Source organism: Pezoporus wallicus, unplaced genomic scaffold (genome assembly GCF_028554395.1).
Source record: "Pezoporus wallicus isolate ANWC-B61680 ecotype Strahan unplaced genomic scaffold, APGP_CSIRO_Pwel_v1 contig_4901, whole genome shotgun sequence".
In the NCBI taxonomy this organism is placed as follows: domain Eukaryota; kingdom Metazoa; phylum Chordata; class Aves; order Psittaciformes; family Psittacidae; genus Pezoporus; species Pezoporus wallicus.
This window is the reverse complement of record NW_026640354.1, coordinates 5,499,579-5,515,418: the sequence shown is the minus strand read 5'-3', so window position 1 is coordinate 5,515,418 and position 15,840 is coordinate 5,499,579. Positions and strand designations below refer to the sequence as shown.

The 15,840-nt window shown below is 38.5% G+C and overlaps 1 protein-coding gene across 1 annotated transcript in view; it reads right to left on the bottom strand.

The window, feature by feature from the left end:
* The window catches only part of EYS (eyes shut homolog), a gene marked incomplete at its 3' end in the record, with an annotated part of 771,151 nt that overhangs the window by 171,240 nt on the left and 584,071 nt on the right, over positions 1–15,840 (bottom strand). The window contains exon 35 of the mRNA XM_057418821.1: positions 312–424. Coding sequence (XP_057274804.1) covers positions 312–424 — 113 coding nt within the window. The remainder of the gene's footprint in view (positions 1–311; positions 425–15,840) is intronic.

Here is a 15,840-nt window from a genome sequence, read left to right as displayed (position 1 = left end):
TGTCGATTATCTTGCTTAGTACAGCAAGATAATGTTTCAGCATTCAGTGGGTGAAAACACTCTAAATAAACTGTCAAGCTTAATGGAACTATTCTGCAAAAAGCACCTTCCATAAAGAATATGTTTCAGAAGCATAAAAGAAAGAATAATATCTCTCATATATATATATATATATGTTTTTCTGAAATGGTTACATTTACAGTATTTATGGGTAAACTGTTGAAATTACCTAAAATAGTCATCTTATTTAAGGAAGAAAGCAAAATCAACACAGTTTTTTCTGATTAGAAAAGGCTCAGAAGGTGGTTTACCTGCAATTGTCAACATTATTTCTTCCCACAGCACTAGAGAAGTTGAAAGGTCCCATATCATTAATTTCTATAACTTGTATACAGCCAGTGAAATTGTAGAGAGGTCCAGGTATCTACAAAGGAGAAAAAACACACAGTTCTTTTGCCTGCTGTCATTGTGACCAGTGTAAAAAATAATTAATTTTTTTGCAAAAGTTTTGCAACATAATTTAACTCCTGAAGACCCCTCCCGACCTCCATTTTTAATTTAATGAAACCCTGTTAAAAAAAACCAAAAAAGTGAAAAGAAGTTACAGCAAGATAAGCAGTACTGACTTACTTAAAAATAAACTCATGGAGTTTTGGACATGCAGACAGCCCAACAGGTATAGTGAGACACCAGCCAAAAGCGGATTTAATTAGGTATTTATTTTTTATAGATGATCACAGGTCATGGAGAATGGTAAACAAGGAAGCTTTGAAAAGTCTACTTTTAAGTTTACTGCTTTCCTGCTCAAAGGACGTCTAGTACCATTAATTGTGTTTCAAAAATGCCTAAAGAGCTACTAAAAAAGGGAATCATCGTAGGGGCACTGAAAAAAAAACAGAGAATGAATTCTTATGCATATGTCACCATCTAAACAAATCACACTGACACAATATGTTGGTAGACATTATAATTATAACGTATAAACAAACCACTCAAAATAGTACAAGTACTGAGTCTTTATGGACTAGACTGCTGGATAAGTTCCTGGTCACACCAGATCATGTGTCCCTGTCTTTGGGGCCACATAAGACTCAATACTTTATATAATAAATTTCATGCCAAAATAATACGAAAATACTGCCAGAACTGTCCATGAAGATGAAAATCATTGAAACAGTTGAATGAGGTCTTGGGAGATTACTCAGGAAGAAAAGACAGCATCAGTGGAAGAAGGTATGACCTTAGGCACCTAAAAGGATGCTGGTCATAAGCCCATAGGAAGAGAAGCAAGTCTTGGCTTGGTCCTTAACACTGCAGTGTCAAGTTTAGATGCAAGCAGAAAAATAAAAGGTCTTGAGGAATAACTTGCTAAAAGCATAATATCAAGCATTAAATACTTTTTAAAACATAATAGAAGCAGTAAGCCTGCCAGAAAGGCTGTAGGGCTAATAGACCATCAAAGACTAAAAGAGTGTTCAAAGAGATAAGGCTCTAGCAGGAAATGTAAATAAACTCATCAAATAAAAATTTAACATAGAGGAGCTTTGGGAGTTTCCCATGCCAGAACCTCTTTTTAGTAGGGATACATCAGAGATCCGTCTCAATTGAATTATTATTGTAAAAATGTTTTAAAATTAATTACCAAAGTTAACAGTATCTATAAAGAGAAAGACCAAACAATATTTGCACAGAAGTCCTATGGGAAATTACTGTGGTCATCACTTAAAATGGCATGCAAACATCAGGAATAGTAGATGTGGATTTTTTGTTTTGTTTTGTTTCATTTTTTGTTTGTTTGGGGTTTTTTTTTGGTTGCCTTTTTTTTTTTTTTATGATTTGGGAAAGGGGGAGAAGACTAGGGACAAAGGCACACCTCAAACTAGCATCAGTAAGTCCCAGTTCCATTCTAGACAAACCATTAAGAGCTGCTATAAAAAAAAAACAGAATTAACAGATATGTAGATGAACATAACATACTGGGGAACAGCTGAGATGGTTTCTGAAAAGGAAAATTGTAACTCACAGGAGGAACACTGAATACGTAAAAAGGATGCCTTGGCACATAGCCTTTGATTTCCAAAAGGCTTTTAACAAGTTTCTATGCTAAAAGATTCTAAAGTAACTTGGTCACCCTGGGATAACAACTAAAGCCTTCGACATATTAAGAGAATGGGTAAAACAGAAGCATAAACATTGGTAATAAACAGTGAGCTTTCTCAGTATGGAGAGTCCCCAGAAATTCCCTCAGCAATCTGTATTAGCGTCCATGCTCTTCAGAATATTGACAAGTGGCTCTGTTTCCCATGTTACTCAGGATAGCAAAAAAAAACCCAAAATTTTTGAGACGATGATTTCACAACATGCAAAAACTATAAGGTATGTGAGGATGGCGATACATATGAGAATTTCTGGACAGTGACTATACAGACTAGGAATCTTTACTCAGGGAAACCCATCATCAAGGAGAGTTAGAACAGAATGGTGTGCAGATGAATAAAGTGTTTTCACAGTTTCTCACTATACAGGGTCAAAAGGACATGAAATTATATAAATACGTGTGAAGATCAAAGCAAGATAAAGGGTGTACTTTTCATACTCCTCAAAATTAAGCTGAGGAGCTCCTCCATAGGATGTTGTGGACAGTACGAGTCTAAATGGGGTAAAAATTTGTTCGAATTAATGGAAGACATTTTTCCAGAACAGTTTTCCTTATCTCTTTTCTCATCATTAAGCATCACAAAAAGAACGGTAGCCTCTAGCCTGTATATTCACCTTCTTCCTTACCAGCCAGTAAAGCGCATTTCACATTGTGATGGCTCCATGCTCTGTCCAGAGCCTTGAAGTAAAACCACCTTCCATTTTCTTTAAAGGCAAAAGAGATTCTGAGAGGCTGAAATGTTTTAAAACTATGTTTACTATAATACAAAATCCTAAATTAGAACATGGCAACCATTTAATAGATTTCTGATGTGCAGGGTGATAGATATATTTCCCACTTCCCTTGTCCACCTTTGCAGGGAGGACACTTTCCTTTTTAAAAAGCTCAGTGACTTCAGTGTAAAAAGCATTTGGCATTCTAGGTGCATACAGCTGCTTCTGGGTCACAAGGAAAATTTCCTTTTTGCCATCACTTCTACAAGGTGGCTGAGAATCACTTCCAAGCTTTAAGAAAGAGCCCTGCTCCTCTCAGGACTGCCCCAGCCTCTTTTCTCCCAAAGGCTTTCTGCCTGTGGCAGCCAAAAGCTACTTCCAGTTCTCTTGGAAAAGGAGAAATCTCTCCCTCCCAGCAGAGAGATACGCTGCGCAAACACAACACAGCTGAAGCAAGGCACATTGCACTGTTCAGACACTCTGTAAGATAACACCTTGACATGCTGTACAATAAATAAAATGAACGGGCCTTCCAGCCCATGGGAAGGATCAGAGAAGTTCACTAACAGCTCGTTGTTTATTCCTTTAGCAGCAAAAGCTTAAGGGCAGTTAAGACTTGGAAACGCATTACTATGTTACCACAATGCAATACGTTACTGCAGTGCAACAATGTGGAAAGTTATGTAACTGTTTAATGTGGCATTTAAAGTCAGAAAAGTTCAAGTGCTGGAATGAGGAAGATCATATCTCTGTGTAGTAAACATGTTTTAGAGGATTGCACTCAGGCTTCCTGGAGCTTAGAAAGAAATAAAACCCTCGCTCAAAGACTGGATATGAATATGCCCCTTTTCAAAGATACACTTCAGATGTTGAGAGAACAATGCTACCATGATGTTGAGAGAACAATGATATACCATGAGAGCTGACTACTGATATTGATTACAGACAATAGAAGATAATCTTTCTTCCTTTCTTGACCGTCATTTTGGCAAAGAAATAAGTGTGATGGACTGCCAGGTCTTATACTCAGCAGTCGGCTTTTGCTGCCATTATCAAGACAAATGACACCAGAAAATCTTTTAAAATGTGTGTCCTACTAGGTTTCACATTACCTTTTTATAACAGAAACTTGTTATTCTTTTCTTTCTTTTTTTTTTCCCTGCCTTTTGTGAATAGTAAATAATTTTCAAATTAACAGAATTCAGAATCTATTGCAAATTTAATATGAATACAGACAGAAAGTTAAAGATACTGAGTTGGAAATGACATGGGACCCACAATATTGCTTAAAAAATTGAAAAATTAAACATGTTTTAATATTGTTATAGCTCTGCTGCTTCTTCTCTCCCTCACCAACAATGAAGTTTCGCTAAATCCTAATTATGATTGTTCCAGTCACACCATGGTGTTTTCCAAGAAAAGCCAAGCTCTGATACTTGGGATTGTAAAAACAAACAAACAAACAAACAAATAGAAAACAAAAGGAACTAATAAATGCAGAGGCCAGATACAACACAGTTTTAATATTTACCAGAGCTACTGTGCCTAGCTAAGTTCTTTCAAGAATCTGAATGTCAGGTGGTATACGAAAAATTCACTATGGCAACCTATGATCCATTTTGCACACTGAACAGCAAATTAATTGCTTGGTTTGGGAATAAAAAAAATTACCTCTGTATTTCCCCGAGCACTATTATCAGTGAATATTTTAACAACATGGTTTCCTTCCCCCAAACCAAACGTACTGATTGGGTTCCTAATAATTTCTCTTACACTGATATGTGAACATTTTGAATGCAATGCATTCCTCTAAAGTAATATTAAACCACTTTGTTTTATAATTAGTGCCACCCATAAAAACTCTGGTCAAACAATTACTTGCCTTTGAACTGCTATGCTGTCAATAAAAAACACCCAGTGTCTTCTTATATTTAGGAATAAGGACTATTTATTAAAAATCAAAAGTAAACAGCTTTTATTTTACTATTTTTGAGAATAGATACTCATTTGTGATTAACAGAGTATCAAAATGTAGACTTTACATGTAGCTGGATTTCCTTCCATTTCCAAAAATACATCAATATGCTGACAATCTGTAATACTTAAATTGCCTGAAAATGTCAGGGTCATAGCAACACCAGAAATTTAATTTAACACAATTCACTATTCAGAAACTATGCAGATATGTTTGACATATAGTTACCACGCTCTTTAAATGCCCTTTATGCCTGCCAAAAATGAGTACAGATACTTACTTCGTAGGAAAAGTTCACACATATATGCCAAACCATTTATTAACATCCTTTACTCACTAGACCAAATTGAAGCTCCTGTTAGGTAGAATTAACCTAGAACTGAGTTCCCTGTGTAATGAGCTTGCTTGCTGTTATTTATCTCCAGATTCATAAATAATATAATGAGTTTTTGGCTTATGATCAGAGCATTTATAAGAAAAATCACAATTAATTCAAAAGAAAACAAAGCAGAGCACAATCCTTCCTCATTTGTCTCCAGCCAAGACAAATTTTATATATCTGAAAAATTCTTACTACAGATATTACAATGTACCAGGATACACATTTCAGTAATCTTTCATGTCTTCATTATTTGCAGAGTTCTTCAAATCAGACTCCAAAATCAATCAGACATCTCACAGGAGTCAAAGAGATGAACTTCTTCAAATTACAGTATTTTAAACATAAACAAAATGGCCTGGTTACACATTTTCAAATGCTCTAGGAACGTTTTTATTTATATTTACTAACAATATTTTGAACAGTTTGGAAATTAAGCAGAACTCAAAGATAAAAATCAACCATGAGATAACAGTTTCTCTATTACTGTTCTGGTTCTTGATAGGGGTTAGAATCATATGAAATGGCCATAATAAACTTTGAAATTAAGCAAGTTCTACTCTCAACTCTGTATTCTCTTCAGATTGTCCAAAAAAGCAACAAATTTGACTAACCATATTGGGTTTAATCTGGTTGAAACCTACTGCAGCTGAACTTCAGGATCATAACCACTAAAAAACAGATCAGAAAACCAAAATTAAACTTAAAAAAAACCCAACCCAAACCCAAAATTCCATGGGGGTGGTGGTGTTCTTTCCTACCTAAAGAATTCAGTCTTTAAGAAAAGTCATTTTACAACCCATGTTTCTCAGTTAAAATTAAATGCAGCACAAAATAAAACTGTATGGACTACCAAATAACACCAAGGCAAACAGAACATGTTTAATCCAACAGGACCTTATTCTGCTTTTGTATTCCATTTAATAAGCACTTAAACTGCATTTGAGGGAACATGCTATAGATAGAATTTCCCAGTCTCTTCAAGCAACCAAATTTTAAAGGGTTTGTTAAAAATGAAGTGGGATTGGTTGTGAAAGCAAAAGTAAAAAAACATTTAACATATGGGAGAAGGAATATTGCTTCAGCTTCTCTACTAGTACAGAAATGGGAAGCAAAAATGAGAAGGTATACTTGTAAAACTACTTACATGCCACCATATATACAATAAAGTGGATGAAACACAAAAGAACTGAAACCTTTCCTACATACTGAGCAGTAGTAGTTATTATATGAAACACTAAACCTATGCAAAATATCAAAGTTCTATTTAATCAATATGTTAATACAATACATTTTTACACTGAAACTGTGGTTTTGAGCTAAACATCAAAAGAATCATTTTAATTCAGAATTAAACACAACTAAACTAACACAAATAAAAACCACAACTAAACACAACTAAAAAGGGGTTAAGAAGTAAGTTAAGATTCTTTTTTTCCATGTAGCTGCTCTAACGACTTTTTTTAAAATAAACTATTATTATTCTGAATCTGCACTGACATCTACCATGGATATTGAACCTTATCATAAGACTTTCATGAAACAAGAGTGGTAAAGCATCATAAAACAGGCAGCAGAGTGGGAAAAAAACCCATCCCCAAACTGCCTAGGGTGGAAGAGATTTACATTTGTGCTCCTCATTCCTCATTTGTTTTAACAACCTAAATCAGGGGCTTCAAAACTTGCAGCCCTGGTAGTTCTCCCATATGTGAAATCAGCAAGTCAGGAGTTCTTCCGGTCTCCTGTACTTTAGGGCAGGGAACTGAGGCTATCCTCTCATATTAAATTTGTAAAACACCTCCTGGGCTGCTGCATCCTACAGTGGGAACCAGGCTGGTCATCTGCCTAGTCCCAGACTCTAATGGAGCCAGCTCACCATGTAGCAGATATTCACATTCCTCTTTCATAGTTTCTTTTTCTAAAGTGACTGGCAATGTAATATTTTAGGGTGTTTCACTGTCAATTTCCTATGATTCTGCCAGTTTATTCTGGCTGAAAATGGTTCATTAAGCCACAAAGGATTAATTAAAGTCAGTAAGTCTGAAAGATTCAAGGGTACTGAGAAATTCCATTGCCAATTTTATGAAAGTTTGTCCCTGGCCAAGATCCTTATACCTCGCTCTTGCCTTGGAGTTAAGGAAATGAAATGTTGCGTTTCAGAAGTGCTATGGAGAATCATTAAGTAAGGAAGGACTTCCCTGAGTTTTATAGCTATCAATATCTGGCTTTTTTGTCAACAATTTCAGTGTTTACACTTACAAGCATAATGCATGATTTACTTACTGTGTTTGCTATTCTTCATAAGCTCAACTATTGTAATTTATCTAATTCTCTCTTATTGATGTGGTACAATACCTTGCCCATGAACAAGGTGGAAAATATACTGACCTGAGACAACTAGAACAGGTTGAGTGAAATTTGGAAAATAGACTTGTACTTCTTAACTAGTACAGACCCTATCAACTGACTGTGGAAATCAACTCAGTCCCCTGCATGTCAGCTTTTCAGAGTGATGCTAAAGTTAGACATATTAAACACTCTGCTATTCTAATATAATACAGTATTACAGCACATCAGAGAAAAAATTTTGGAGCCTAACAGCATGAACCAGTTTCCAGTCAAGCCAGTAGTTCTGGCTCTTGTCCAATCAATAACCAATAGCTCAGACCTACAAACATGTAACCCGCGAGATGTTTATATCAAGTATATATGTTTATGCAGTGATGCATTTGATGATCCTTAGGGTCAGTTTCAACTAAAGGCATTCTGTGATACATAAAACAGGATTCAGTGTGAAACACTTGTTATTGAATCATTAATGTTGAGTTACAAAAAAAGATTGAAGCAAGCAGTTGTACATCTGTCTGAACTAGAAGAGATAATGCTTTATCTAAAACAAACATCTACATGTCAAAGGAATTAATACTTAGACGATGGCCAGGCTAACTCTGGCATAAGGAGGAAACATTTATGTTTCAGGGAGAATGACTGTATTTACCTGGAATATCTTGAGGACTTCAGAAAGAAAAAATGGATATAAAAGCTAAAATATTCCAGCAAAATAGGTTTGTTTTTGTTTTTTTGTTTTTTATGAACGTAAACTGAAGTATATGGTATTCAGAAGGGATTAATTTTGCCAGTTCTAAGAAAGTTGAAAGTTCTCAGGTAAAGAAGGGAGAGACAAGATGTCGTGGTTTAAACCATAGCCAGGCAGCTTGTTCACTCACTCCCAGTGAGTGGTGCTGGGCTGAGAGCAATTGAGGCCCCCCCCCCCCCCCCCCCCCCCCCCCCCAGGCTCTCCCCTTTCCCAGATCCCGGAGGAACAGGGAGGAGGATCAAAAGAGTGCAACTCCCACGGGTTGAGACAAGAACAGTCCAGCAACCAATGTACAACACAAATCACCACCGCTACCACCAACTACAATGATAAGAGAAAATAACAAAGGAAGAGAATACAATACCACTGGCCAAGAAATGAGTCTGACCCAGAAGCCCGTGTCCTTCTGGGTAACTCCCAGTTATCCCCCACCCTGGGCATGACATGCTGTGGTATGGAATACCTCTTTGGCTAGCCTGGGTCAGGCGCCCTGTCTCTGCTTCCTCCCGGCTTCCCCTCCTCCCTGGCAGAGCATGAGCCTCACAAAGTCCTTAGTCAGGGTAAACATCACTTAGCAACAACTGAAAACATCGGCTTCACCAACACTGTTCTCAGGCTGGAAGTCAAAACACAGCACTGCACCAGCTACCACGAAGGAGAAAAATGACTGCTACTGCTGAACCCAGGACACAAGAAAAAAGTCTTCAGAAATTCTTGTGATTATGTACTTAGAGAATCCTAAATCTAACAGTGTAGTGTATTTAAGCTATCAGGACCAGGTGAGAACTTGTATTCTATAGTTTGCAGTGTTAGGAACATGGTAACAAGGAGAGCTGCCTGACACCTCACAAGTTGTTTAGAAGAGTGCATGCATTCCAAGGTCACCAAGATGTTAGTCACATGTATTTCTGTTACCAGAGGTGTACCTACAATAGACAATCATAAAAACATTAACCATGATGTGTGAAGAAGGTAAATATCCATGTAGCTCCAAAATGATTGAATTGTCTTATTATAGTAAGATAAGGCGATTATTTTTTGTGTGTTCCAAACACAATAAACTCTACCAATGAGTAAAAATTTAAAACCTTTATCAATTTTTGATGAGACAGCTGACAGGTTACTACTCACTGTTGTCTGCACTGTCTTTCAGATAAATGCTACTGCCCATGTGACAAATGTAACAGAATAGGAAAAAGTATTTATAATTCATGATATTAACATAGATTGAGATTAATGGCAGTTTAAATTGGCATGACTGAGAACTAGACCCATGACCTATTTCATCATCTCTCCTGAGGAAATAAAAACCTTTAGCAAAGGTGTGAGGTAAGCAGTTGGATTCAGTTACCTAATTATTTGGTTTAGCTTGAATTTCCAGTTTGAGAGTCACAGTCCTGAGACTCAAGACAGTATGTGTTTCCCCAGGGCTGGGAACTTTCTCTGTACTGCCTACTCATTGCCAGAGGCAGATGGAGGCTTATGTGGAATACTTCCTTTTGTTCTAGCTCTCAATTCTATCTACTCCACCTTGACTTGTATACTATTCATATATTTGCCTAATCCAGAGATTCTCATAATTGTCCTGAATTTCATTTTCTTAGAGGCCTTGCCTACAGCATTTACAAATTTTATTTGGAGTTGATAGTGCCCGGGAAAGCCAGAGTAGACAAAAGGGTCAAATTCACATGAATCTGTATTTTGCACTAGACGATTCAGATGAGAAAACTGGAAGTATGAAACAAGTTCTTCACTTAAAAAATATATGAAACAAGTACTAAAATAATTAAATATGCATGGCAGATTCTAAATAGATTCCTTACTTGTTCCTATGACTCAGGTCCTGGAGCTGATTTCCTTCCCCTCCCTCCCAAGAATTGCTTTAAACCTTAATGCTGCTCTACCCTTCTAAAGATGAAATCTTACCTCTTTTATTTTTACTCTCAACATACCTCAGGCTATTATTCAGGGGAAACACCACAGGGTCAGCCCTTTCCTTTTCTTGAGATTCCAGAGCATTTGTATTCTTTCTGCAGCACATTCCTTCTGGTTGAAAAAACTTTCAGCTGTCACATTTTTTTTAAGGCTATTAAAAGCCTTTATAATTATATATTAAAAAGTTGGTCATACGATATACATCTTACCAAACTAACAGCATTTAGTTTTCTATTCTGTCTCCACAGAGACTACAAGTGTCATTAATAACAGTATAGAGACCTGGTACTCAGAGGGCTCTGAACCCTCTTTTCCGCTATCCTGCAGGAATTGAGGCTTCTACTGCCACATCTGACTATGGGGAAAAAAAAATAAAAATTTCCCTTCCACCACTAACTTTCTCCTAGAAACAGAAATGTTAGATGAGAGTAAAGAATCATCTTCACCAAGCACTGAACCTGTACCCTATATCTCAAGTAACAACCAATAAAAAGTGGTAGGGAAGAGAAAAATAACATATCATGTAAGCTGTGGTATCTCCTGGTTAACTTCAACCATGCTGTGGTTAAGTGAATCTCTTTTAACTAGATCATAGAATGATTAGGGTTGGAAAGGACCTTAAGATCATCTAATTCCACCCCCCCTGCCATGGGCAGCAATGTGTCACACTAAACCATAGAGCCCAATGCTCCGTCCAACCTGGCCTTGGACACTGCCAGGGGTGGAGCATTCACAACTGTCCTGGGTTCAGCAGTAGCAGTCAATTTTTCTCCTTCTTAGTAGCTGGTGCAGTGCTGTGTTTTTGACTTTCAGCATGGGAACAGTGCTAATAACACCGATGTTTTTAGTTATGGCTAAGTAATGTTTACTCTGACCAAGGATTTTCTGAGTCTCATGCTCTGCCAGGGAGAAGGGGAAGCTGGGAGGAAGCAGAGATAGGACACCTGATCCAAACTAGCCAAAGTATTCCATAACACAACACGTCATGCCCGGGGAGGTAACTGGGAGTTACCTGGAAGGACATTCTCTCTTTTCTCAGTCGGGCTCGTTTTGGGAAGTGGTATCATATTCTCTTCCCTTGTTATTTCCCTTATCCTTATAGTCATTGGTGCTAGCAGCAGTGGTTTGTGTTATACCTTAGTTACTGGACTGTTCTTATCTCAACCCGTGGGACTTACATTCTTTCGATTCTCCTCCCCATCCCTCTGGGATCGGCGGGGGGGGGGGGGGGGGGGGGGGGGGTAGAAACTGTGTGGCTGACTGGGTTCTGGGTTTAAACCACAAGAGCTCCTTGGCGCCCAACGTGGGGCACAAGGGGTTGAGATAACGACAGATCTGACCGGAGTGTTTCTAATCCTATTTCTGATAAGCATTCATTGTTTTAGATTAATAGCCACTCATCATAATGCTGATTTATTTGCTCTCAAAGTTATTTCTCTTGATCTCACAGTTTCAGTATATCATACCTTACTTACAGCTGGTATTTGCTGTTTTGGTGTTTTTCAAGTGTGGGGCTTGATCTAAGGTTCTTGTCTCACTGTATTTTATGGTAATGACTTGTAATACAATAGAATCATTGATCATGAAACTGATCTGGCTTATGTTCCCCGTGTGGTCACCACCTTTATACTTTGGGAGGTATATAATAAAAGTGCTTAGCAATTACACATATATTTTCTTCTTCTTGGGTGGTCAACCTATGAAGGAGACATTCTTTTACCCTCCCAGCCCCCCGTCCCGTCCCATCCCATCCCTGGCCCCCCCTTCCCCCCCCAACTGTTTACAGCATCATTTGAGAGTTTTGAAGTTTTTGAATGACCTTTTAATGCTGTTGAGACCTGCCTGCATATTGTGATGGGGATCACCATGTTGGCACACATACAGAGTGTGTTTTGCCCACGACCATTTCGTCTGATTTCAAGAGTTAAGCAGAGTCAGGTTTGGGTCTTGTCTGGGGTTAGATGATGATATAGGAGGACCAAGAGATTTTCCCTGAGGCTGGACAGCCATGAGTGGCAGGGTGTGTGGGATAGTATGGGCAAGTATCTAGGTCAGTGGGCCCCTCCAGTACTTTGGAATTTCACCACCGAACAACTGCAAAATCCAGAAGAATTAGTAAAACACTTAAATGAGGTGTGTTGTCATTCTGGCCATACCAGAGATGGACAAATCATGGCAACGTGCTGGGGCTTGGCCTATGCTTACAGGGCCTTGTTCAACACTATCCAGCACCTTCAAAAGGAAAAGAATGTCGGTGGATCTGAGGGCAAAGCAACAGTCAGCACAGCTACTCCAGCTCCAAGCATAGCATCTACACCACCTCCAGTGACAAATACAGTCGCTACCCGAACTTTGGCTGCAATTGAGAGTGCAACTACCCCAGCGACAAGTATACGAGCTACTCAAAGTCCGACTGCAATAGAAAGCGCAGCTACCCCAGCTACAAGCACAGCAGCTACACCACCCCCAGCGACAAGTACAGTCGCTACTCAAACCACACTGAAAATGACTGCAGCTAAATGTCGTGGTTTAAACCCAGTCAGGTAACTTGTTCACTCACTCCCAGTGAGTGGTGCCGAGCTGACAACAATCGAGGTCCGTGTCCCCCCCCCACCGGGGTTCTCCCCTTCCCCACTCCCGGAGGAACGGGGAGGAGGATCGAAAAAGTGCAGCTCCCACGGGTTGAGACAAGAACAGTCCAGCAACCAATGTACAACACAAATCACCACCGCTACTATCAACTACAACAATGATAAGGGAAAATAACAAAGGAAGAGAATACGATACCACCGGCCAAGAAAACGAGTTCCACCCGGAAGCCCGTGTCCTTCCGGGTAACTCCCAGTCACCCCCCACCCCAGCCATGACGTGCTGTGGTATGGAATACCTCCCTGGCTAGCCCGGGTCAGGTGCCCCATCTCTGCTTCCTCCCGGCTTCCCCTCCTCCCTGGCAGAGCATGAGCCTCACAAAGTGCTTGGTCAGGGTAAACATCACTTAGCAACAACTGAAAACATCGGCTTCACCAACACTGTTCTCAGGCTGGAAGACAAAACACAGCATTGCACCAGCTAACACAAAGGAAAAAAAAAACATGACTGCTACTGCTGAACCCAGGACACTAAATCAGAGGACCAATTTGTACCAATATCGGTTGCCCCCGTACGCAAGAGAAAAAGCAAAAAAGAGGCAAGAAGGGTGAAGCAAGATGAGGAAACAATGTCTTCACCACCTGTTCTAGCATCTGATAAGGAGTCATCACATGAAGAAGTAATACTAACAAAGTAGGAAATTAATGATTTTATGCTAATGTTCTTCAAAGTTCCTCTATTCTTTCACTTCTAAATGAAAGAACAGAAAATAAGAGTTACATTTCCCGTGGTTTCATGTATAAAAGCTGCCAATTCCTTTGTTCCTTTCTTGCTTTTATGATGCACACCAAAAATCAGAAATTCACAATGTGATCACCATGTTCCTCTCTTAATACTGACTCTCTTTATATTACAAGAGGTTAGTTGGTTTCTACCTTTGAGCTGAGTGCACTTCCTACTGGCTTGGCAAATGTGTTATTCGACTGTCTTTCAGGCTCAGCTATTCTCTGCGTGCCCAATAGGTACATTTAGATATTTAGTTCGAAGTGATGCTGTTAAGCAAGCAGCACTGAAGGGCTTATTTGCCAGGGATCAGAAATGGACTCCACTTACTATAGTTTTCTATAAAAATTGCCTCTGCTACATTGCTTGCAGTTGGGAAAAGAAATGAAACAACACAGTGAAATGTCAAAGCTGCCAAGATCTACAAAGTCAATTTATTATTACTGAAATATTGGAAATTTGTATGTAGAAGATCAATGAGAAGAGAAAATCTTGGTAGTGAGAAGGAATGCAGAGAAAGACCATTAACATTATTAGAGAAGCAGGTTCTAGAGGAAATCACACAACTATAAGACTAACTTAGCACACATAACAGGAAACCAAATTTTTTGATTTTGATAGAATCTCTATTCTTCAGCAAAATATTTTTTTTTTTAATTCATCAAATGTGCACTCAGACTGAAAAAGATGGTGATACGTTATATTTTAGTTTAGTTTGATAAATGTCAAGGACACTATAGAAAAACTAGTCACCCAGATTAACTCTGGAAGGAGCAAATAGGAATCACTATAATTTATATAGAGCCTAGACAAACAAAACTATGAAGATTTTCTCTTTTGGAAGGAAAAAGTACAAAATTGAAGGAACCAGTTAAAGAACTGAAAACATCAAAGATGTGAGGTGTGAAACTTCATGATTAAAGTGGCAGAAATGTCAGACATCAGCTGGATGACTGCACTTGGAATAATGAAGAACACAAACATACACACACACAAAGAAAGAGCTAAGAATTTTATGTGTTAGAATAGAAAGCTGAAAATAAAGATGAAATAAAACTTGCCAAAACTCAAACTGAGTTGGACCTTCCTTAAAATTTGAACACATTGGGAAAAGAAAAGTGAGTGACTGACTACAAGTGAAGGGACAGACCAAGTTACAGATATTGTAGCTGTCAGCAAAAACCTTTGTCTTACTAACAGTGGAGAAGTGCTCCTAGGGTCCTCCTAGACTGTCTTGTATCAGTGTGCTGCTGCAATAGGCTGCATATTATATTTGCTTCTATTTTAAGCTAATATTATGTTCCCTTAAGAATAACAGTTACCCCTGTAGAAAGGGAAAAATATGATTTATTTCCATAAGAAGCCACAGAGTGGGCCCTGGTTAAGAAACCCAAGAGTTCCATAGAAAACCCAGATGGCAGGCCACAGGCATATCAAGGAAGTAGCAGACTGCAGCTGAGCAGAGGAACTGAAACTGCTGTTAGGAGGACACGGCAGAGAACCTGAGCTCAGTGGTAATGGAGAGGAGAAGAGGATCAAAGAAGATACAAATTCCCTAAACTTTAGAAAGGCAGTGAAAGACTAAAAACTCACCTGCAAGATCATGGTGGCTGGGAGAGGATTGTGTCTAGCCATTTTTCTCCTGTTTTTGTCTGACACCATGCTAAGCTTTTATAATAAAGAGATCAAATGTTCCAGATTTTATTCTGCTGAAGCCTGGGATAATTCTTATTTTGAATACTTCTGTTTTTCTTGGTTAAATATTATCATGCACAAGTATCTTCCTGTAATTCGAGTCAGATCAGGAGGCTATCAACTGTGAGAGCATTTATGCAGCCCTGAGTTAAGATTCAATGAGGAATTATTTCAACATCCTCTTATTTCAACATTCCCTTCATTGAAAGATTAGAGAAAACATATAACTCTCTATGACTGTTTTCTTGCTGGAGTACCTTTCAGTATAGTTTCCTGTAATTTGTAAACCAGATACTTCTACTGCCTGAAGAGTTTAGTAAATGAAAAAAAAAAAAAGATAAAATTAAAATTATGCAAAATAGTCACTCATCACCAGCAGACCATTGCCCAGCCTGAGCAATGACTACTTTGGAAAAACTTCCCCCTGGTTTACATCCTGAGCATGATGTTACATAGGATGGGATATCCTTTTAGTCAGTTGGGATAAACTGTCCCAGCTGTGTCCCCTCCCAGCCT